Raw genomic sequence first — 23,711 nt, 5'->3', positions numbered from 1 at the left:
CAGACATGGAATGAAAGTTTGGCTTTAGAACTAGCCAGTTCCTTTAAAATAAACCAACATTTTAACTCCTTCACCGAGGCTTTGTGGAAGGGAAGACAAAATGACAGATGGCACTAATCTTTTGTGATGCATGTAAAGCCGAATGGTGAGTTAACACACAATCAATAATGATTTTTTTTTCCTGACTTGTCTATGGGTTATCTTTCATTTTTAAAAGTTTTCTGCACTTTCCTAGGTATTTTCTTCTGTGCTCAGAGCTACTTTCTAATGACAGGGGTCATGTTGTTATCCATTGTAGTGATAATTTTCTTGGCCAAACTTATGGCATAGACTAACCAGAACATCAGGGAAATACACCACAAAAAGGGACTTTAAATTAACCAGACACCCAGAAGTACAAAGTGGAATGAAACAAAAAAAAGTTTTTTTTTCTTATAAAATTCCCAATAAATAGTCAACTAATCCTTCCTTGAAGGTTTCTAGTGACAGAGAACTCACCAAGCTATTTTCTTCTTTCACCAAAGGTTAAATATTCTAATTTTGGAATTAAATTATTAGAATTTTTAAAAATCCTCCTTTTAACTTCCCCAGTTTTCCCCTCCAAGGCCAAGAAAAACAAGAAGAATCTCTCTTCCACATAATGGATCTTTAAATATTTGAAGATGGCTTTTGTTTCTCCTCTATCACCAAACTTTTTCCAAGCTTTCCTTTTGTAGCAGTCTCCTTTTGAGTCCCCTTCACCATTATAACAACCCTTCTCTAAAGGTACTCTAGCTTCTTAATCCTTCTTAAAATGTGTTGACCAAAACTGGACACACAACAGATATGAATTAGTTAGGAAAGAACATAGAAGAACCTATCATCAATTTTACACCTTCAAATCTTAGGTCTGTAGCAATCTGTGATTCAACACAATTCCTACTAGTTATGAAGGATTTATGCTTACCATGTCATTGTTAGGCATCTCTGAGGACATAATGTAAGCATGGTAACTATTGTTCTTGCCTGCCATCATTGTTTCAAACAATTGATATAAAAGTTCAAGGTATTACAGTGACAATGAACAAATATAAATTTATATTTATATTTATATATTTATATTAGAAAACTATGACTAAAATGGCAAAATAAATACTGACCAAGAATACATTTTTAAAATTAGAAAACTGCAGACTAGATAGAACTAGTATAAATCTTACAAAGAGGTGTTTATTAATTCCAGTGGCTCCCTATCACTTCCAGGATCAAATATAAAATTCTGTCTGGTATCCAAAGTCTTTTACAACCTTGTTCCTGGCCTCTACCTTTCCAGTCTTCTTCTAATTTACTCTCCTCTAAGTACTCTAAGATTCAGCGACACTGGCCTCCTTACTGTTCCTTGCACAAGGCACTCCAATCTCCACATTCCAAGTATTTTCACTAGCTGTCTGTCTCCCTCTCCTAGAATACTTCTACCCACCCAGTCTCTGCCTCCTGGCTCCCTTCAAGTCCCAGCTAAAATCCTATTTTTATAAGAAGCCTTTGTTGATCCACCTTAATGCTAATGCCTAGCCTCCATCGATTATTTCCAATTTATCCTGTATATGTCTTGTTTGTACATAGTTGTATTCATATTATCTTTCATTAGACTGTAAGCTCCTTGAGAGTAGGAATTGCCTTTTGCTCCTTTTTTTTCGTATCTCTAGCATTTAGCACTGTGCCTGCCACATAGCAGATGTTAAATCAATGCTTGTTGACTAACTAAAAAAGAAATTGCTGTCAATGAGTCACCTCTAAAAAGATTTCTCAACCTGGTCCATAGCTGGCTGAAAACATTTCTATGAGATGTTGGGTTTCTCATGGACTAAATTCCACCCCTAATAAGTTGTCAAACTCAGAGAAAAGGAACAAGAAGGAAGAATGTTACTTTTTTTATTCATTAACAGAGTTCTTTTGTAGTCATAATTGCTAAGGCAGGAAAAGTTCACTTTCATCATTTCAAATAGCTCTTTCCCAGGATCACCCCATGCAACATTAAAAACCACCATTTATTTCCCATTAGTAAGCTTTAATTAAAATGAATATGTATCATCGCTTACAGCAATTGCATCTGTAAGAAATGCATAAGTAAATATGAATCTTGACTAGAATATTCCAAATGACAATTTCCAACCAAATCAGCATTTTGATATCATTTTAAAGAGTTTTTTTCCCCTGACAACTTTTAGAATTTTCCCAGTCTCCTAAAATAACTAGAATTTCATGAAAACACTTACAATAAAAAGTTACCAAGCTAGCTAAAATCTATTGTATTGATCAGAGAAAGTAGCATTCTAAAACATGAATAATGACCTCATGTGCTTTGGCCCATTGGGTACTGTTGTATATTTTTAGTTCAGAGCTTCTGAACAACAGCTCTGTGAGTGAATGGAATTCTTACTATTTTAAAGAATTAGGCTATTGCAAAATTCTCTAGTTTATAGTATAATCTTAATAAAATCAGTACCATTTCATTTAAATTAGTAAAAATAATATATTTCCCAAAGTCCTAATTTAAGCCTTCGAAGAAAAGGAAAATGTGTAATTTTGGGAATGTTTTCTTCTATACAGTTTTTAAGTTTTTCCCTTGTTCTCTTCTACTAGATAGTATAAAAGAAAGCCAATGAATTAGAAGATGAGGATTTGTGAAGTGCAAAAGAAGCTAACTAGTCTTTGAGTGTGGTCATAACAGACTATCCTAATTATCTATAACTATCAGCCACAACTTGTGGAAAATGTTAAGGTGGGCCAGCTGCTAGGTTACTTCATTAACCCAGTTTTCCTGAAAATGTGGGAGAAACATGAGAAATTAAGTCCACCAATAGCTTTACCTCCCAGAAGATGAAATTCTTTTGGCATGTTCTGAGGCTTCCAAGAAAAAGGTTATGTGAATATTTAGTAAGAAGATCAAACTATCAGCATTGCCATTCCTATGAGATAAGCTATATACTACATAGCCATGGCATGATATGACAGTTACAGCTTTTCATCTCTACCTCCACACCTCCTTCCTCCTACTGCCCTTTGTATATGAATTGGGATATGGTACAACTTTGATATTTAAAAGCTTTTTATTTTTCCTTCTTTTTCCTCAGGACAAACTACACATCCCTTTTCATTTGGAAAAGTTTATTTAAGTACAACAATGATCAAAAGAACTACTGAAGTTCACAAAACTTTGCAAATGATTCTTTATTGAAAGCCACCTTCTAAGAATAATAATTCTATTTCATTTTATTATTTTGCAAAGCACTTGAATTCTTACTATACATCTCAAAAGAAAATCTGATGTGGAATACTAAAGATGACTGAAGAAAAGCAGTTTTCAAAAATTGTCTAAATTTTACAAAAAGTTGTCATAATCCAAAATTCTAAAATATCTGCTATTGTAGTTTTGGTTATCATTAAATGTTCACATTACTTGTTCAAAGGTAAACACCATAGATGCTTCATGTTGAACTTGGAGTTTCATAAACATGAAAAAATAATTCAAAGAAATAAATCATTGCAACATTTTAAATCCATTGGAAATAGGACTTTCACATTTAAGAATGGTGTTTTAAAATATTATGAGGTGTTCAAATTGTGGGGGTATCAAAATTCAAGTTCTCTTATGTTACTGGTTGTCTAGATACTTTTTACAAAACTCTGGGACTTCTGGAAAGAAATAATTCTTAATCATTTTATGCCAGTCTCTACAGAAGCCCTCTCATAGTAGGAAACCTATTAGAGGACCAGGCTGATCACTTTCTTAATTGCAAGCAGTGGTGTTAAATGAAAGGATTCAGAAAACTCAGATAAGTCTTCAACTCCACAAGGTCTAAAAGTTACTTTCACATGGCCTTTCTCTATTCAGTTACCATATTTGAAATTCTTATACCTCAAGACATCACAAGGAATGAGAGTTTTTAACATAGTATTGGTATAGTGAAGTATAGAACCATATTTCCTACCTAGACTAACTTTCTAAGAAGTTTTCTATTTTTACTTGTGGCACAGTTACAAGGACCTGTACTGCCCATTCAGTAGGAAGATTTGAGACGTCTCAGAGTACTAACATCTTTATTTGCATTCTTTCATATATATGGAATTCAATATACTGTAAAACGTTGCTCTTAAAGGCTTCCAAAAAACTTTTTTAAAAAAAATATTACCCCAAAACAATCACTTTGCATACTATATCCAAATCTATGAAATAAATGGATTCTTTCACCTAACAAGTTCAAGTTAGCATTTCCATTTAAAATTTTAAGTGATTCATATGTAAGAAGATTGCTATCTCATCTGCTTTATGTTAACAGAGGAAAACCACTAACTAGATGCCAACAGCATTACCACATATACAGGCACTGCCTCTCTCTTCATGAGTTTTTAATCAGTTTAGAAATAAGCATGATGATAGAGAACCTGATGAACTAAAGAAGTGATCTTGAGTCCACATAACACAAGCTTTTATGGTAGTCATTTACATCAACCTAAAAAAGGAGTATCACACCAACAACTCGATATCCACATGCAAAGACAACTAACTCTGTATCTGCCAGGCACTTTCCTTTTGAATCTAGCGTTGTCACGGGAAGAACGCTGAAAACCTGAGCGCTTCTGATAGATGATCAATCACATCTAACTAGAAGTAGAAATTTTCTGTAACAAAAAGAATACAGTTGCCCATGTAGCACTCCCAAATCTAACAAGTTCTACATTTAAAATATAGTTAAAAGATTGTCAGTGGACCCCCTCCCACTCACCAAAGCATTATCAGTTTAAAAAAAAAGGTGGAAGAGACTGTAGCAAGTGAAAAAGCTACAAAAGGAGAGTGAGGAAGGGTGGGGTAATCAACACTACTTTTCTCGTTCTCTATTCCTTTCCCAAGATAATAGCTTCAAATTGAAAAAAAAAAAATCATCAGACTCTGCAAGTGTCCAAAGTATCTAAGAAAGTGTGACTTAGACAATATCACCACAAACTATAACTGTAAAAACGAAAGTGGGTGGTCGTGTAATATTGGCAGCAAGCCTCTCTCTTTCCCTCCACCCCTGATACAGTACCTCCAGATTTGCCCGAGCTGCAAGATGTGGATGAGTGACTGCAGGAGCCAGATGCAGAATGAACAGGACGCAGACCTGTTCTTGCCGCTGGCCCGGGTGGCACTGTTGCTGTTGCTGCTGTTGGTGGTGGTATAGCTCTTGCTGGCATTTGAAGCTTGCCTTTGCGGTGTTGAAGGACGAGCATCTCCTTCTCCAATTGCAGACCCCCCGCTGACCACCGTCTTGAAGTCAGCTGCAGGCTGCGCGCAGCTAGAGGAACCAGTGGCTGCAGCCGCTGCTGAGGTGCTCGTGGAGCTGTCCTCGGTACTGAAATCGTGCACGAACCAGCGGAAGCTGAACACCTGCACAGAGAGGGAACCCAGCACCACGAAGAAGAGAGTGAGTCCAAACCACCACCTCTGGCCCCTCAGGTAGTAGTCCACTGCCAGCCAGATGTCTGTACCCACATCCGCGAAGTACACAGCCACAGCGGCTAGGATCCAGAGGCAGTCCCACAGCGAGTAGCGTTGCTGCTCCCTGCCTAGACGCAGGCACAACGAGGAGGAGCCCCCCCCACCACCGCCGCCGCCTCCGCCAGAGACCCCCGAGCCGCCGCCCGAACTACCGCTGCCGCCGCCGCAGCAGCAACACCGGGAGCAGCCACCACCACCACCGTCCGTACAGCAGCCACCACCGGCTGCCTCCTCGTCCTCAGCTCCAGACCCCGACGGCAAACCCGGAGCCAATCCCTGAACCGAGCCCGAGTGGTCCGAATTCTGCAGCGGGGTGAACGCCACGTCGCTGCTCTTCTTCATTTTCAGCCTCCCGTCTGACTTAGCGGCCATGATGCCTTAAAACCAGAGAAAAACCCTCCTTTATCTGACACCTTTCCCCCCTGCTGTCTCCTCCTACAGCCACCTCCTTTTTCTCTCTTCTCTTTCCCCTCCTTCCTTCCCCTCCCTTTCCTTCTTTACTCCCTCCCTCCGCCTTTTCCTCTGCTGCTGCTGCTACTGCTACTCCACTCCCTGATTTCCTAGCTGACTGGATGGCTGGGTAGGTAGGATCTGGGCTGGGGCTAGCAGCTCCCCTTCCTCCAGCTGGAGCGCCGCCTGGCTGCCTACAGAAAGCCAACCTTCTTATCCCTCCCTTTCCAGTCCCCTTCTTTTTCTTCTTCTTCTCCCTCTTTTCCCGGTTGCTGCTGCTGTCCGAGCCGCCGCCGCCGCCAGCAGCAGCAGCAGCCGCGGCGGCGGTCCTCGGACCTGTACATTCCTCCCCTCTCCCTCCCTCCCTCTTTCTCTCCTCCACCAGCTGACTCCGAGTGAGAGGATGACCTCATCCCTTCTCTCCCAGCTGCTGCCGCTCCCAGCCCTGTACGAAAGGGGGAGGGGAAAGGAGGGCCCCCTGAGGAGAAGGAGGAGGAAAAAGGGTGGAGAAGTGGGACCTTCCTTATCCCAGAGAGGCTAAGGTGTGTAGGGCCAACACTATCTGTTCCCTCTTCTTTGTAGAAGATTTTGGAAGAGGTTGGTAGATTTGCTAGAAACAGGGGAAGGGGAGAAGAAAGAGGTGAAGGGAGGGGTCCCCTGCATCAAACCCGAGAGAGGAAAAGAGGATTGTGAAAGAGCAGCTTGTGCATTTGTGGGCGAGGGAGGAAAGTCCTGTCTCTTTTGTATTCATCACTAGGCTCTTGGTATCTGGCAAAGGGGTTGCAGGTAGCGTTTTGAACCATACAAGGGATGAGAGAGAGATTGTGACCTGGTGGAGTACAGTAAAGGATCTCTAGTCGCGAGCAGGTCACTGTGGATTTCTGTACTGTGTATTAGCGTGAGTGCGCTTGTATGTATGTATATGTATGCATGTGTGTGTGTATTCAGTCCCTGGGGTGAGCAGGTGGATAAGAACCTTTTCTGTTGCCGGGAATCGCTGCTCTTGCATAAGGCAAAACCCGAGAGGCTGCACAGGACCAGAAGTGGGAAAGAGGAAGAGCAGGGCAGGACAGAATCCCCGGGAAGGGGATCTTGGGGTTGGAACTCGACCTATTCTTTTTTTAGGGTAGGAGAACTGCTTGTTCTCAGAGGTTTTTCAAGAACAGAGAAGAACTGGGGTCAGGGGTGAAGTGCGGGCTTCGGTGTCTGACTGTTTCGTAGGGAAGAGGGGTTGGGGGTCCGAGAGCAAAGAGCTTCAAAGAGGGAGAAGCATGATCGATCTTGGTACACTACCCCTTATCTTCTAGGCTGAAGCCACTTGACTGAAGCACTGTGCACCAGTGGCTATTTCATGCCTCCGACCATTGCTGCCCTGCCCAGTAACTGCTCTGGGTGGCTGGCAGGAGCGACAGGGTTTTCCACTTTATCTCAGCAGGTGGTGAAGCCCAGCAGGTCTGTCAGCTAGTAGAAGATCTGAGTGCTAGGACCCGGGCAGGACTCTGAGACTGCAGGAAGGCTTCCCTTATACCAGAACAAGTGGCTAAATTGAAAGAGCTTCAACCACCTTCTCCACCCATTAATTTTTTTTCTGTTAAAGAGACAGAAGCTGTGGAATAAGTAAATGTTCCTATCACTTCAAAAAGGACTCAGTCCTGGATCAGCTTAACTCACTATCACAGGCAAAAAATAATAATGATGATAATAACTCTAGAGTTTGAAAATATTCTAAAAGGTCCAGTAAAGAAATATGATCTACCTTCACCTTTCCCAAAAGTAAACTTAGTTATTGATTTGTATCATTTAACTTCTGCAAATTTAAAAGCCAGGGAGTGTAATTCTTATTGTCACGCAGTGACTCAGATTGTAAAGAGCAGAAATGGAAGTGAGGTGACACGATTTTCAAGTGAGAGCATCAGTTACATTAATTTACATCTAGAAGAAAAAAGCATGGCATTTCCCCTGTAACTAGTTTTCCACCAACTTTTACACTAGTCATCAAACCAGTCCCAAACATACGGAAATGGAAATGGCAGAGTTAATTTGTTACTTGAATAGGAGGATCATTTGGGTCCTTAGTAATGACCATTTTTCTCTACTTATAGAAAGAGCCACCTAAACCACATTATGCCAAAGATGTATCAGCTTGCTCGGATAGTTGGAATGGAATCAGTTCCACTCCTTGAACACAGACTGTCATTCACTCTCAGGCTGACATGCTCACGACCTTGCTTTTTAACCTTCCTCTGATTTTTGCCTATTCTTCTTTTTAATAGAACTGCTTGCAGAAAGATTTGAGACTATATTCCACACAGACACAAAATCAAACTAAATGAATATGCCCAATATAATACTAGCAAAAGAACCTAATGATGAGTATGGTGAGCAAAGAACAACTCTGAAGGAAGCTAAATATTGTTACCCACATACACTCTCACGTATATGCACATGAATACATACACACACATACACACACATACACACACAAAAGCCATCTAACTTCACCCTTAATATTGAACCCTAATAGTATAGCAAACTCATTTGATGGAAAACACCGAAGGAAAAAAAAATTTCCCCTTCTTTCCCTCCCCTCCCCCATCAAGTTCAAGTCTAAAGAGTCTTGCTCAGATTGTTCCTTCTGGGCTTAACTACTGCAAAGGCACTTAGGGAAAGAAATTATCTCTTAGGTTACTGATTCCCAAGTGACAGTATATTCTGAGACAAAGCAAATGACCTGTATTGTGCTAGGTGCAAATAGGAATCCACAATAGGTTACTGAGAAGGGCCAGGGCTCTTTTGGAAGAACATTTTATTCTAAATGAGGTTCTCAAATACCTATGCCATACACATGTAAGAACTGCACTTCTTTGTCAGAACCATAATTCATGTAGCCCCATTTTCTCTTGCCAACAGTGGCCCCAAGGGACACCCCATGGGATGGCATGTTTTTTATCCCTGATTTCACTGCTAAAGGTAAGGTGTATTTCAGCTTCTCTTAGCATCAGTTGATAGATATTATTCATAAACTTGTTTGAATTTTTTAAAATCTATTTTTTTCTATCTGTACAAGATTTGGAGGGCAATTATTTCCACAAATGGATTGATCAGTACAGAATTGTATTTTTCCACCCTTGTCATGGAACACAGTGCAGAGGTTCCTATTACTGTAGGAATTAGCTCATAGGTATAAGGGTAAAAGGATATAATGAGAAGAAATCTTAGTCTTATGACTTCAGAACAGAAGGGTATGAGGTCCAGAGAAAATGACTTGGGAGTAGTGCACAACAAATAATAAGCTTGGGAAACAGATTTTAGAGGAAATGAAGGACACCATAAGACCATGGAGTAGTGACAACATAAACCTGTCTCAGTCTAGAAGTTGGAGTAACTTAATTTAATATTTATCCAAGGGTGTGCTGAAACCAGTTTATATTGAGCCAATTGCTAAATCTTCAATGTGAGCATTTACTCCTTAGTAATTGGCAAATACTATAAATCAGGACTTTACTTATTCTTTTTTATTGTCTAGACTTAAAAAATGGTGGAGAAAATGTTGATAATGTGGATCAAACTTAAAAGTGTATTAAGCGTGCCCTACCTCCCCCCACCAAAGCCTGGTTCTTAAACATTTTTACCAGCACACCTCTGCCTCCAACACAGGTGGAAGAAAGGAATATGGATGAGTGTCCCACAAACTCTGTTGGTTAAAATAATCTGTTATTGAGTTTAGTATAAAGTAATCTGTCCTCTACAAATCTGTACATTCTGTACTTTTCTATTTTGTTTTCTTTCCCCTTTGTTGCCTAGTCAAAGCTCTTTTTGAAAAAAAAATGCTTCATTTTCCTAAATAATAGGTATGTCATTCACAAATATTACTACTGAACCACAATAAAAAAAAGGAAGGGAGTATACTCCAGCTTCCCATTGTCATTTCTATCGAGCAAACCAAAAAACCTGACATTTTTTACCAAAGAAGATAAAAACTCCATGAACTAATGCCTAACTTGTGCTTACTCAGCACTCTCTCCCCTACCTCCTAGCAGCAAAACTACATAAGTGGACCTAACCTAGGGGCTTACAGTAGAATGAAACCTCACATCTTAATCCCACCTCCCTCCAGTGCTTTGGAGATACAAACTCCATGCTGCAGAAATTTGCTGAGGCTGTGATAGCCAGCACCAGAGAAGCATTCTGTATTGCAATAGAGCTCTGCAGGTGAGCAGTGGAACAGAGGGAATGGGGCAGGACATATGTCTGGGCTTGTAATAGAACTCAACTATATGCCACTGAAATCCAAACTCCAAACTACAGAAATTTACTCAGGCTTCAATAGCAGCAGTATGGCAGCATTCTCTACTGCTATGCTACAGAACTGAGAAACAGAGAGAATGAGTTAGGATGTCATGTGCGGGGAGATATAAGGCAACCCAGTAAGCCTGAGGGAAAGAACCCAGCATCCAGCTGGGGGTAGTTCTATTCCCTCACCCCAAAAGTCACTTGGGGCTGGTAATCATAAATTGCCTTTTGTGGGAGATGGTTGAGATTCTTTGAGATCCCACTCCAGAGAAACAACAAAGACAAGAGAGGAAGTCAGAAAGTAAGCAAGAGGGGAAAACAAGACAGAAATTACCAAAGATCTTAGGAGGAAGAAAACTCAAAAGACCTTGAAGATAAACAGATAAACCAACAGGGAAGAAGCTAATAACAGAAGGAAATATGGTCTCCAGATCTGGTAAACTAGTTCAGGCATCTATGGATAAATGTTGCAAACAAAAGAACATAATTCAGCACCAGATAAAGTTCTTGTGGATTTTGAGGAGATCATGAAATCAAAAGGCACTGTAACTGAATGATTTAAAAAAAGAGAGCAGAAATTATGGTTTGAACCACAAAAATATTTGCCAAAATAGAAAAAAAAATCTATGGTGTCAAATCCCAATAAAGAAACAAAAAAGAACACAAATAATTGAGAAAGCAAATGCAAAGAAATGAAGGCCAATCTAGAAGAGGAGAAGCAAAAAAAAAAAATAACATTTTTAAAAATACACACTCCTTTCAAGAAAAACATATTGATCTCAAGTACAGAATGTGTAGAGGTATCTTAAGAAGTATAGGTCTTGGGGGCAGCTAGGTGGCACAGTGTATAGAGCACCAGCCCTGAGGTCAGGCCTCAGATCAAACACTTGACACTTACTAGCTGTGTGATCCTGGGCAAATCGCTTAACCCCACTTGCCTAAAAAACAAAACAAAACAAAAAAAGAAGTATAGGTCTCCCAAAAGAACATGACAAGTCTAAAAATCCTGAAACAAGAATGAAAGAAATAATACAAGGAAACTGCTCAGAATTTCTGAACACAGAAAACAGTGTCAATAAAGTAATCCTTTGATTTGCCTCCCATCTCCATCCTCACCAAAAAAAAAGGAGCTGAACATTCTAAGGCACATAGTGGTTAAGTTTAATAGTTCCATGGAGAAACAATGAATTCTGTAAGCAACTAGGAGAAAGACCTTCAAATACAAAGGAAAGAAAATTCAAATACCACAAGACTGTTCTTCACCCACCAGAAAATTCAGGAGATATGTTCCAAGAGCAATGGAGTTCAAAATGCAGCCCAAGATGACCTACCCTGCAAATCTGAGCATAACCATAAATGAAAAAAGATAGATGTTCAATAATAAATAAGCATTCAAAGCATTCTTAGAAAGAAAACAAGACAAGAAGAGAATGTTTGCTTCTCAAAAACTCCACACAACAGAAATTCAGGACAGGGAATAAATGCATCAGCCAAGGTCAGCAACAGCAAGAGTATAGCAAAGAAACCATTAAAATGCTTCTTCTTAAATGTGCACAAGGAAACAGAGATGAAGATTGAAAACAAAGTGGAAGTAATGATGGAGAGGTGGGCCTAGGCCATCATGGACTGATCCTCTCCACACTCTGCTAATATTTCAATCATTTTGTTTTTGTTTGTTTTTTTGTGAGCCTAAATTAGAGAATGCAAGGGAAGGTGCTCAGAAGTGGGGGAAGTAAAATAGAGGAGAGGGTATGCTGAGTCCTGGTCAAGGTAAGGGCTAGCAATGAGGGAAAGGTGACTCCTGTGATCTCTTAGGAAAAAGCTTTCAGGGCAGTATATGAGAGAGCATGAGGAGTAGTTGAAAAAAGGAGGGAGGAAAGGGAGGCCTTGTTTTAGTGATGGAGGGGGAGTACCACTGATAAATGGTTCCATGGACAAAGAGAGATGTTCTGTGAAGGGAGGTGGGGACTTTGCACTGGGTATTGTCTAGGGGATTTGGTATGTGGAGAGGCCAGTTATCCCATCTCAGGAGGGTGGGAATCAGAGCTCCTGGGGGGAAACTGATAGATGAGAGAGTTGATATGGGTGGGGTGTAGATTTTGAAGCAAATGGGGAAGGATTGGTGACCAAAGGGCAGAAATGAGTGATGGGCTGCAAAATTGGGGCATGGGTCCTGCCATGGGGCTGTGTCCTCTCTATCACCCTACAGGAATAAGTATATTTCTAAAAGTGAGACAAAATGTAAAAGGAGAATCTCCAGGGCAATGACAGAAACTTCTCGAGACCCAGAATGGATACTTTCAAAGTTTTGATTCTACAAGGAATGTAGAGAATAGAGAGGGACCAGATCAGCCATGGGGGGGGTAACCTGTGGCCTTGAGGCCACATGTGGCCCTCTAGGTCCTCAAGGGACCTCAAATACTAAGGGGATTCCTTCTGTGAAGTGTGGACACAGTCAAAAGGACTGTACTTGAGGACCTAGGGCTGCATGTGGTCTCAAGGCCACAGGTTCCCCACCCCTGAACTAGATAAATATAAGGACCATGAATCAGAAGATGAGGGTCTAGAGTAGAGAGAAAGGGAGGATGGATAATGAAGAGAGAAAGGGAAAGAAATACTCTCTGGAAAGAAGCAAGCTAAAAATGAAATTTAATAAAAATACAGTTGGAGGAGAGTAGAAAAAGGAGGTAGAAAAAGGAGGATTCTACTTGACTGAGAAGACAAAAAGGGGGTGAGGTATAAATAGCCAGATTAAAAACAGGAAATAAAGGGGCAGCTAGATGGCACAGTAGATAGAGCACCAGCCCTGGATTCAGGAGGATCTGAGTTCAAATTTGACCTCAGACATAACAGTTGCTAGCTGTGTGACCCTGGGCAAGTCACTTAACCTTATTGACTAGCCAAAAAAAAGAAAACAAACAAAAAAAAACAAGAAATAAAAAGGAACTCATTTGTAAAATTCCAAAGACAAATGGATAACAAATGTGAGGAAACTCCAATTAATAAATGGTCAAAGAATATAAATAAGCAGTTTTTAAAGGAAGAAATCCAATCTGTGAATAGCCATATAAAATATTCTAAACTACTAATAATCAGAGAGATGCAAATTAAAACAACACTGAAATGCAAATTAAAACAAGCATCTGACACCCATTGGATTGGCTAATATGACTAAAAAGGAAAGTTACAAATGCTAAAGGGATTATAGGAAAACAAGTACACTAGTGCATTTTTGGTGTAACTGTGAACTTGTCCAACCATTCTGGAAACTGATTTGGAATTAAACCCAAGAAGTTATTAAATTGTCCCTTTGACCCAGAAAATGTTTTTAGGTCTATACGCAAAAGAGATAAAAGAAAGAGTAAAGTATCTTTCTTTGTAGTGGCAAAAGATTGGAAATTGAGGGGATGCTTATCAATTGAGGAACAGCTGAACAAGTTACTACATATGAATGTGATGGAATACTTTTGTGCTATAGAAAATTATGAAAGGGAGGGTTTCAGAAAAGCCTGGGAACACTTGTGTGAACTAATGGAAAGTGAAGTGACTAGAACCAGGAGAACAATTTATACTATAACAGTAATATTATGAAGATTATCAACTTTGAATTTAACTTTAATCAACACAATGAAAGATCAACCACAATTTCAAAAGACTCTTGAAGAAACATATTATCCAGCCCCATACATAAAATGAGTGAATTCGTAGAGCAAACTGAAGTATATTTTTTTCCTTGTTTCTTTTTCTTTTAGGGGGAGGGAGAGACATAACTAATGCAGAAATTTATTTTGTGTGACTATACATATTTCTAATGGGTTTTGTTTTTATTTTTGTTGATCTTTCCAATGGGTAAAGGAGAGAATTTGGAACTGAAAATAAAATAAAATTTCATATTAAAAAAGAAATGGGAGGGGGACACTGGGAGTAGGTCCCTCTTAAAAATTAAGCTAAAGAAACTAAAGAGACATTGTACTGTGTTTATTGCAAAAGGAGGAAAAATCATAAACTTATGGAAACAACAATATCAGACACATATGATGGAAAATGAAAAGCTAATTCTCATAACCTTAAATATGAATGGATTAAGCAATCCAATCAAAGGGAAAAATTGATAGATCTGATAAGAATACAAAACCCCAAGATCTGTAGCTTACAAGAAACACACATAAAAAAATAAAGACCTACTCAAAATAAAAGTAAAGGAGTGGGGGAAAATGCTATGCATAAAGTGAATTTAAAAAAAAAGTTCCAATCATTCTATCTGACAAAGTAAAAACATAAAAAAAAACAAAAAAGAGTTAAACAAGAAAACTATATAAAGCTGAAAGGAACCATAGACAATAAACTGATATCTGCATTAAATTTATATGTTCCACATGACTTGGCATCCAAATTAATAAAGGAAACATTAACTAAGTTTCAAGAAGACATAGACAGTAACATAACAGTGACAAGAGATTTCAATATTTTTTTCTCAGTTGTGGATAAATCTAACAGAAAGATAAACAAAAGGGAAAATATAGAACTGAACAAATTGCTAGAAAAACTAGCTAAAAGACTGATAGCACCTTCCAAATGGAACTGCAAAAGAATATATGTATTTTTTCAACCTGACACAGAACTTTTGCAAAAATTAAATTGGATTAAGGTACGACATGGCAAACAAAGGTAAAAAGACTGAAACAGCAAATACATTCTTTATATCCTAAAACATAAGAAAAAGTCATCTTTGGTTCAGAAAAAAACAACCAAACAAAAGAAACAGATACAAATGGAGACAATGGTGAAATCCTAAATAATGAATGAGTCAGAGAGCAAATCACAGCAACAATTAATAATTATATAAAAGAAAGTGATAATGATGAAAAATAACATACCAAAATTTCTAGGATATAGCTATAGCAGTCCTAGGGGATTGGAGAGGGGAATCATATCTGTACAAATATGCATTAAAAAATAGAAAACTCACTCAACAATAGTACAAGGAGACTAGATTCAGGAGAAAACAGAACCAAGTAAGCCCAGAAAACTTGTGAGGCTCCTTAATAAGGATTAAGAATTTGGTGTTGATTTCTCAAGGTTCCTAGGACAGCAGACAAACTTTTTTCCTATCAACATGTAATCTCTAAGGATATCACAGTAAGACAATCTACCTAATTGGGTTTAAAATGTTAAAACAATTACAAAATGAGCATTTATGAGCCACATACCGATATTTTATGAAGACAAAATCCACACATTTTATATTAGCTATAACACTAATATTGAAGATAGTAACATAACAAATTATATGAGCATTTTTAAAAAGCAGAAGTTATCACAAAGAAATTGGTCTGACTTAAAAGGAAAAACACCAGAAAACCATACAGTAACATCTTTAAAAATAAAAGGAGAAAATACTTCAATTTGTTCCCAGTGGATTCTGAAATGTAGGGAATCCAACTGAGTCCCAAGAAAAAATATCTCTCCAGTGGGTCCCAAAAGAAACAAAAAGTCCAGTGTTTATCCCATATGTAGAGCATAGACCCTCTGGGCTCAGGATCCCAAATCTAACTTGCACTGATATTTTGGGTTCCCAGAGCTTGGACATTTCTGTCTTCAGAGTTCTAGAGGTAACTGAGGAATTAAGGGGTGACTTCTCTAATATTGTTGCTCTCGAGCTTCCAGATGATGTGTTCCCCCCAATATCAATTGCCAAAGATTATTGCCTCAGTATCATTTTCACTAACTCATGACTCTTCAATTCAATTTAGCCTATTAATATCACTTAGCTTTTAAAAGCGATATTTACTTAGAAAATGTAGAGTGAAAGTTATAAATCTGGGAGTCCATGCTCCTCTACCTGGAAAAAGTGAAATAAAATTTAAGAGGTTACTATGAAGATTCCTTTCCCACCCAAGTTCACTTTTGAGTATGGCATAGATGATGGATGAATCACCTCCTTTCTGGCGAGACTTGTAATTTAACTTCCAGGTTGATTCACTATTGGGCTAATTCAAGCAAGTTGATCTTCAGGGCTGGATTTTCATGAAGTTCAGCTTCTGTGACTGTCAGTGATTCCACTGTGGACTTCAGTTGCTGGATCTCTGCTGACCCATCCAAATTTTTAAACCCACAATGTCAAGAAACTTTTTTTCTATTGCCACAAAGTGAGCCAACAGGAAATATTCATACAATGCCTGCACGTGCTCTGGATCAGGGAGCAACATCTCATACCATCAGGTATTTCTAGAACTAGGCACACAAATCTTCTATGGTAGAGCATATTTCACACTCCGTAAGGTCTGGGCTATCACTGTCCAGTCTCCTGATATATGTGTGTGTGTGTGTGTATGGAATATACACCAAGTACATGGTGCTAAGTACAATAGGTGTTCAGAGGAAAGAAACACCACCACCATCGCCAAGAAAAGCTAAAATTTACATAGTGGTTTAAGGTTTGCAAAGTGTTTTACAAACATCTCATTTTATTCTCAAATAATCTTAGGAGGTAGGTATTATTATTATCTCCATTTTAGAGATGAGAAAACTGAGGCAGACAAAAGGTTAAATGACTTGTTCAGGGTCACATAGCCAGGAAATGTCCAAGACCAGATTTGAACTCAGTCTTTCTGACTCCAGGTCCAGAGCTTTATCCATTGTGCCAGCTAACACACACACACATGCACGCACACACACACACACACACACACACACAGAGAGAGAGATTTGGCACTATATAATCCTTAAGTGTGATTCACATATGTTATCTCATTTTATTCTTACAACAATCCACTGAGGTAGAGATAGATGCTATCTTTAATCCCCATTTTACAGATGAGCAAACTAAGGCTAAGAGCGGTTAAGTGACTTGTGCAGATTCAACCATTTACCAAGGGTCAGAGGCAGGATTTGAATTCAGGTTTTCTTGATTCTAAGCCTAATAAGCTGTGTCACCTATCTGCCTCAAACAGAGATCAATGGGGGGTAGGGGTGGAAAAAAATGGTGCTGGAGTTTGAAGGATGGGTAGGATGTGAATAGGAAAAGTGAACTGGGGAGCAAATTGCAAGTGAGAACAAGTTACCCCATCATTCATTGTAAAAATCAGTCCAATATGGATATGGATTCATTTACTCATTCAGTCAAGGGTTACGTATTGAATGAATGCCTATTACGTATGAGAAACTCCTTCAGGCACTGAGGACATACATGTGTGTATAAAAATCACTTGTGGTATCTGCTCTCAAACAGTTTATGACCTAATTGGGGGGGGGTGCTATTTGGTTAGAGTGAAAAGCGGGACAAGTAGACAGAACTAGAATGACTGATGAGAGCTTTAAGTATAGCTCTTGACACCAAAGATATCCTGCCAACCTCTGCATTTATCTTTATCTGACCTACTTATAATTGTCATATTAAAAGGTGACTGGGATCTGCTTATCCTGGACTGGTCTTCAAGTCCAAAATGCTCCTGTTATAGATTAAGAAACTAGGCCCTGAAAGATGGTGAGTCTAGTCCAAGTACACATAATGGCTGAGCCATGATACATGCACGAGCACCCTGAACCTTCTCTCTTCTGCTGCGCACAGTGGGTCCTTTGAGGAAAGGCAGCTGGGGGAGACTCAGGTGTCTTTCCCCTAGGCAGAGGGTCTCCCAATTCCTGCTGCTGCCTCATAGCCACCCTCCTCAAGTGAGAAGATGTCATATTCCATGTGTATTAGCACCTTGAGCTTTTCCATCTCCTGCTGAGTTCATCATCTTCCTTTAAAAAAAACTTCTAGGGGCCAGGCCAAAAATCTCCCACCTACCCAAAACAACCACTTCCATCTGTAAGAGTAAAGACCTCTACCACCTTCTGCTGCCCCCCTCAATGTGGAAGTGGAGAACCTCCAGTGCAAAGAAGAGTAATCCCTCTTTGACTTCAGGCCACTTATCTCCTGCTGCACCTGTCTTTTGAGGGTATAGGAATGACACTATCTACTCAATGATTAATATTCTCACATCTGTTCATACCCTTCACATCTTAATGACTTTGAAATCCTTCAGATGATCATCAAACTCCATTCCTCACCACCTACCACCTGATTTATCATTCCAAACCCCCTCAATCCTTCCAGCCCCAACTTTCATCCTAACTTCACCAGACCTTCCACTGTGGCCTGTGGAATACTTGTTCCATCAGCCATAAAATTCCCTTCATTTTCAATATTTTCCTCTGTCCTTCCTTCCATCTACCAGCTTTTTCTAAAACTTAAGCCACCCTGGCTTCTCCTTGCTCCCCTCCACTCCTCAGGAGCTTCTCTTTCTATGAGGTTCATGCCATTCATATCTACCACCCAATCAAAATTTTGGTAACTGTTGTCTATAGACTAGTTTACATTTTTTCTCTCTCACTCAACTCCTACTCTTACTCTAGGGAACTTCAACATACTTATTGATTCTTTGTCAAATACCCTAATCACTCAGTTCCTTAATCTATATGCCTCCCATGAGCTCACCTCCACCCCACCTCAGGTATACAAAAAGATAACCATATCTTCGATCTTGTCATCATCCGCAAATCACTCACTACCTATTAATCAGATTCTGAAATTCCCTTATCCAATATTAATGTCCAGTCCCTGGACCCCTCAGTTCTCTCCCAGGGCATCTCCCCTAAACTAGCCACCCTTTCCTCTTCTCCCTATCTTGACTCACACACAAAAAAGAAAAATAAATACAGTTAAAAAAAAGGATCCTTCAATCTGTACTCAGACTTTTTTGGTCCTCTGGACAGCATTTTTCATCATGGGTCCTATGGAATTGCTTGGATCATTTTATTGAGCAGAATAGCTAAATATTTCATAGCTGATCATCATTAAAATGTTGCTGTTATTATGTACAATGTTCTTATGGTGCTGCTCATTTCACTTTGCATGAGTTCATATAAGTATTCCAAGGTTTTTCTGAAACCATCTTGCTTGTCATTTCTTATAGAACAACAGTACCCACAACAATCATATACCATATCTTGTTCAGCCATTCCTTAATTGATGGGCATCCCCTCCATTTCCAATTCTTTGTCACCACAGAAGAACTGCTACAAATATTTTTGCGCAAATAGATTCTTTTCCTTTTTTGATCTTTTTGGAACATATATCTAGTAGTGGTATTGCTGGGTCAAAGATTAAGCACAGTTTTATAGCCCTTTGGGCACAGTTCCAAATTCATATCCAGAATGACTGGACCAGTTCACAAATCCACCAACCATGCACTAGCATTCCAATTTCCCCACATACCCTCGTGCATTCCTCTTTCTCCTTTTCTGTGATTTTTAGCCAATCTGTTAGGTGTGAGGTGGTATCTCAGAATTGTTTTAATTTGCTTTTCTTTAATCAATAGTGATTTAGAGTACTTTTCTTGTGACTATTGATAGCTTCGACTTTTTTCTTCTGAAAATCGACTGTTCATATTCTTTGACCACTTATCATTGGGGTATATCTTGTATTCTTATGAGTTGGGTCAAACAATTCTTGAAGATAGTCTTAATATCTTTTAAGGAAAAACTAACCTAACTTTCATAGGGGCAGGTTTTAGGATATTGCTCCTACTACAACTTTTCATTCAAAGAGATCAAATTATAGGCTTATTATTTTCCAAAAATTATAGACTTAATATTTTTCAAATTTGCTGGCATATTGAACACTATAATAGCATCCTCTTTTAGGATTTTAAATAGCTTGGTTGGATTTCCATCACTTTAACTAGCCTTATTGTTAGCAATGTTTTCTAGGCCCATTTGACTATTCTCCAAGATGTCTAACTCTAGATCAGTAACCATCCCATTGTGTGGTTATTTGTGATAAAATGATTCTTGTATAGTTCTTCTGTATATTCTTGCCACCTCTTCTTAATCTCTTCACTTCTGTTAAATCCCTACCAATTTTGTCTTTTATCATGCCCATTTTTGCATGAAACATTCCTTTGATATCTCTAATTTTCTTGAAGAGATCTGTCTTTCCCTTTCTATTGTTTTTGTGTATTTCTTTGCAGTGATCATTAAGAAAACTGTCATATCTTTCCTTGCTCTTCTCTGAAATTCTGCATTCAGTTGGGTATATCTTTCCTTTTTTCCTTTACTTATCACTTACCTTCTTTCCTCAGCTATTTGTAAAGCCTATCAGACAGCCATTTTGCTTTCTTGATCTTTTTCTTTTTCTTTCCTTTGGGATGTTTTTTGCTGCCTCCTGCACAATATTAGAAACCTCTGTCCATAGTTCTTCAGGTACTCTATCTACCAGACCTAAATCCTTAAATCTATTCATCACTTCTACTTCATATTCATAAGGGATATTATTTAGGTATAACTATATGGTTTGGTGTTTTCCCCACTTTCTTCAATTTTTGTCCCAAATTTTGCAATAGTAAGCTCATGTTCTGACCCATAGTCGGCTCTAGGTCTTCTTTTAACTGACTGTATAGAGCTTTTCCATGTTTGGCTGCAAATTATATAACCAATCAGATTTTGACTTGACCATCTGATGGTGTCCATGTGTAGAGTCACCTTTTGGATTGTTGAAAAAGAGTGTTTGCTATTACCAGTGAGTTATCTCGACAAAACTATATTAGTCGCTGCTTCATTTTGTACTCCAAGACCAAAGTTGCCTGTTATTGTGATTATTTTCTGATTTACTACTTTAGCACTTTGATTTCCTATGATGAATATAATGTTTTTTTTCAATATTATTTCTAGAAGATGTTGTAGGTATTTAAAGAACTGGTCAACTTCAGTCTTTTTGGCATCATTGGTGGAGTATGGATTTGTATTAATGTGATGTTGAACGGTTTATCTTCAATTGACACAGATATCATTCTGTCATTTTTTGGATTATACCCCAATACTGCTTTTCTCACCCTTTTATTGACTATGAGGGTTACTCTATTTCTTCTAAGGGATTCCTGTATATGTAATGATCGCCTGAATTAAATTCACCCATTCCCATCCATTTAAGTTTGGTGATACCCAAGGTGTTAATTTTTAAGATTTCCAACTCCTGTTTGACTGCATTCAGCTTACCTTGGTTCACAGATCTTACATTCTAGATTCCTATGTAGCATCAGATTTTCCTTTTGACACATCCACAGTTGAGCTTCCTTTTGGCTTTGAATCAGCTGCTTCATTCTTTCTGGAGCTACTTGTATTTGTCCTCTTCCTCAGTAGTATATTGAGTACCTTTCAACCTGAGGGGCTCATCTTGTGGTGTCATATCTTTTATTATTTTAATACTGTCCATGGGGTTTTCTTGGTAAAGATACTGGAGTGGTTTGCCATTTCCTTCTCCAGTGGGTCACCTTTTGTCAGAACTCTCCACTATGACCTGTCCATCTTGGGTCTGTATGGCATATCTCATAGATTCATTGAGCTACTGCCTTGTCATAGCAGAGGGGCTTGCATAGCTGGTATGCTGAGCTACTGCAAACTTAAGTTTTGGCAAATAATAATGGACAAATAAGGCAGGGGAGAATGTAGATGACCTCAAAACCCAAGCAAAACAGTCTATAATTGATGAAGTGGGAAATATCAAGTCAGTGGGCTTCTTTTCACACTCCATTCCTATTAACATCCAACTTACAGATGTCTTATGTTCTACAATGGTATTTATACACCAGATATTTGGAACTTAGAATTCATTTTCCCCCATAGAGATAGTGTTCTTCATGGTGGTTGGATTCTTTGGTCAACAAACAGCAATCCATCAAACTTCCGATGGAGCTGAATTATTCCAAGGCCAAATGAACATTTGTTCAGTACCTAGTGTGTACATAGTATTAGTTTATGCAGTGACTGAGATATGTTTACTTAAAACATTACCTCCACTTTCAAGAATCTCACAGTTTAGTAGTAATATGCATTTGTAATGAAAGAGAAAAATATAATTTCAGAATAGAGAAAAAACAATATTGAATAAATGAATTTTATTTATTTTGAGTCCTTGTGCTTAAAGAAAGACAGTTTAGTAGAGTAGTTGGAAACTTTAATAGCCATTTTGAAAGAGATTTTCAAGGAGTTGATAACTGATTATTTATGATGTTTGGTTCATCTTCAAAATTTTGTCTTTCTTTTTACTTGATACAAATGCATTACTCTCTGCTCTTTTCCTTATCTGTAGCATTTAAGGGTTTCTTTTGGCTCACAAATGGAAAAAAATGAAGTACCTGAATACAAGTTGCAAGATAGAGGGGGAAGAAGCAGAACAATAAAGAGAATGTGTGTACATTCTAAAAGAAAGAGATTAAAATGAAGTAAACTGAGTTGAAGGAGTTCCATAATAAGGGAGATGATAATCTTGCTTTGCTCTGTATTAGTCAGACTACATTTTAGAACACTGTATTTATTGTCGCATTGCAGATAGAATATTGATAAGGTGGAACATGTCCAAAAGAGAGATATAAGAATGATGAAACTGTATACTGTGCCATATAAAGATAGTTCATAGCACTAGGCATAATTGTCCTGGAGTTCATTATCAAAATCATCATTATCACCACCACCACCATCATTATCATCTTCAATGATTTAGAATTGCATGGGATCTCAAGGATCATCTAATGCAACCCTATCATCTTCAGATGAAGGAAGTGGGGCTGAGAAGGGCTAGAATACTTGTCCAAAGTAGCTCAGGTCTTCAACTATTTATGGAATTCTCAAAGTGAGAGGGATTAAAATTGTTCTGCCTGGCCCCAGTGGGTAGAGCTAGGAAGTTGTAGAGAGGGAGATTTTATGCCAAAGTAGAATGGACTGCCATAGAAGTTAGGCAGTGAGTTCCATCTTTCATGAGGTTTTCAAAGAAATTAAATGATAAATTAGCAGGATCTAGGAAGGATTCTTGTTCCTAACCTGAGTGCAGGTTGGAATATATGTCCTCTTTTAGTCCTTCCCAACTCTTAAATCATGACTCAAAGTTTAAAATAGAGTCAAAGAAAGGAACAAAATATGTGCACAATCCCCTTAAGGAAGAAGAAAAAAAGAGGAGATAAGGAAGAGGCATCAAGTTAGATCGTGTCTGTTCTTTTGTCAGCTGTTATTAATGGCTAGGTGTCTCCATTAGCCCTCACTAACCAAGGTAAAATGAAAAAATTGTTTAATTGGTTTTGTTGATGTTTACAGTTAAATACATAATAAATTACTTTAAAAATCCACAAAAATGTTGGAAGAAGCAGAATTGTGGGAGAGGGTTTAAGGTAAAGGGGAAGTTGGAGGGGTTTTGCAAAACCTTGCTCCTAAGTACAGATGGTACACAGGTTAGGTGTTTGTAACTTGGGACATATTTATAGAGTAACCCCTTCAAGCTTACTGAAAAGTCCTGAGAAGGGTCATACTGATTTTGTAATTCCACCTACTGATATAACTTTCTCAGCTCGTTGTGGGTTCAGAGTTACTACTACAGCTCAATTATTAAACCTGGAGCAAGTAGGTGGGAGAGAGGGCT

At 38.6% G+C, this 23,711-nt stretch overlaps 1 protein-coding gene and 1 long non-coding RNA gene across 2 annotated transcripts in view; one reads left to right on the top strand and one right to left on the bottom strand.

Annotated features, from left to right (window-relative positions):
- LOC114054310 (XK-related protein 4) overlaps positions 1-5,897 on the bottom strand; it is a 463,880-nt gene extending 457,983 nt beyond the window's left edge. Inside the window, exon 1 of the mRNA XM_027877526.1 lies at positions 5,067-5,897. Coding sequence (XP_027733327.1) covers positions 5,067-5,890 — 824 coding nt within the window. The 5' untranslated portion in view covers positions 5,891-5,897. The remainder of the gene's footprint in view (positions 1-5,066) is intronic.
- Positions 5,898-8,898: 3,001 nt separating this feature from the next.
- LOC114054236 overlaps positions 8,899-23,711 on the top strand; it is a 40,522-nt gene continuing 25,709 nt past the window's right edge. Inside the window, exon 1 of the long non-coding RNA XR_003570446.1 lies at positions 8,899-8,938. This is a non-coding gene — a long non-coding RNA (uncharacterized LOC114054236). The remainder of the gene's footprint in view (positions 8,939-23,711) is intronic.

The sequence above is a fragment of the Vombatus ursinus genome, unplaced genomic scaffold (assembly GCF_900497805.2).
Source record: "Vombatus ursinus unplaced genomic scaffold, bare-nosed wombat genome assembly UNPS02014812.1, whole genome shotgun sequence".
NCBI lineage: Eukaryota > Metazoa > Chordata > Mammalia > Diprotodontia > Vombatidae > Vombatus > Vombatus ursinus.
The sequence above is the reverse complement of the archived record's forward strand: the minus strand, read 5'-3'. Positions and strand labels throughout refer to the sequence as shown.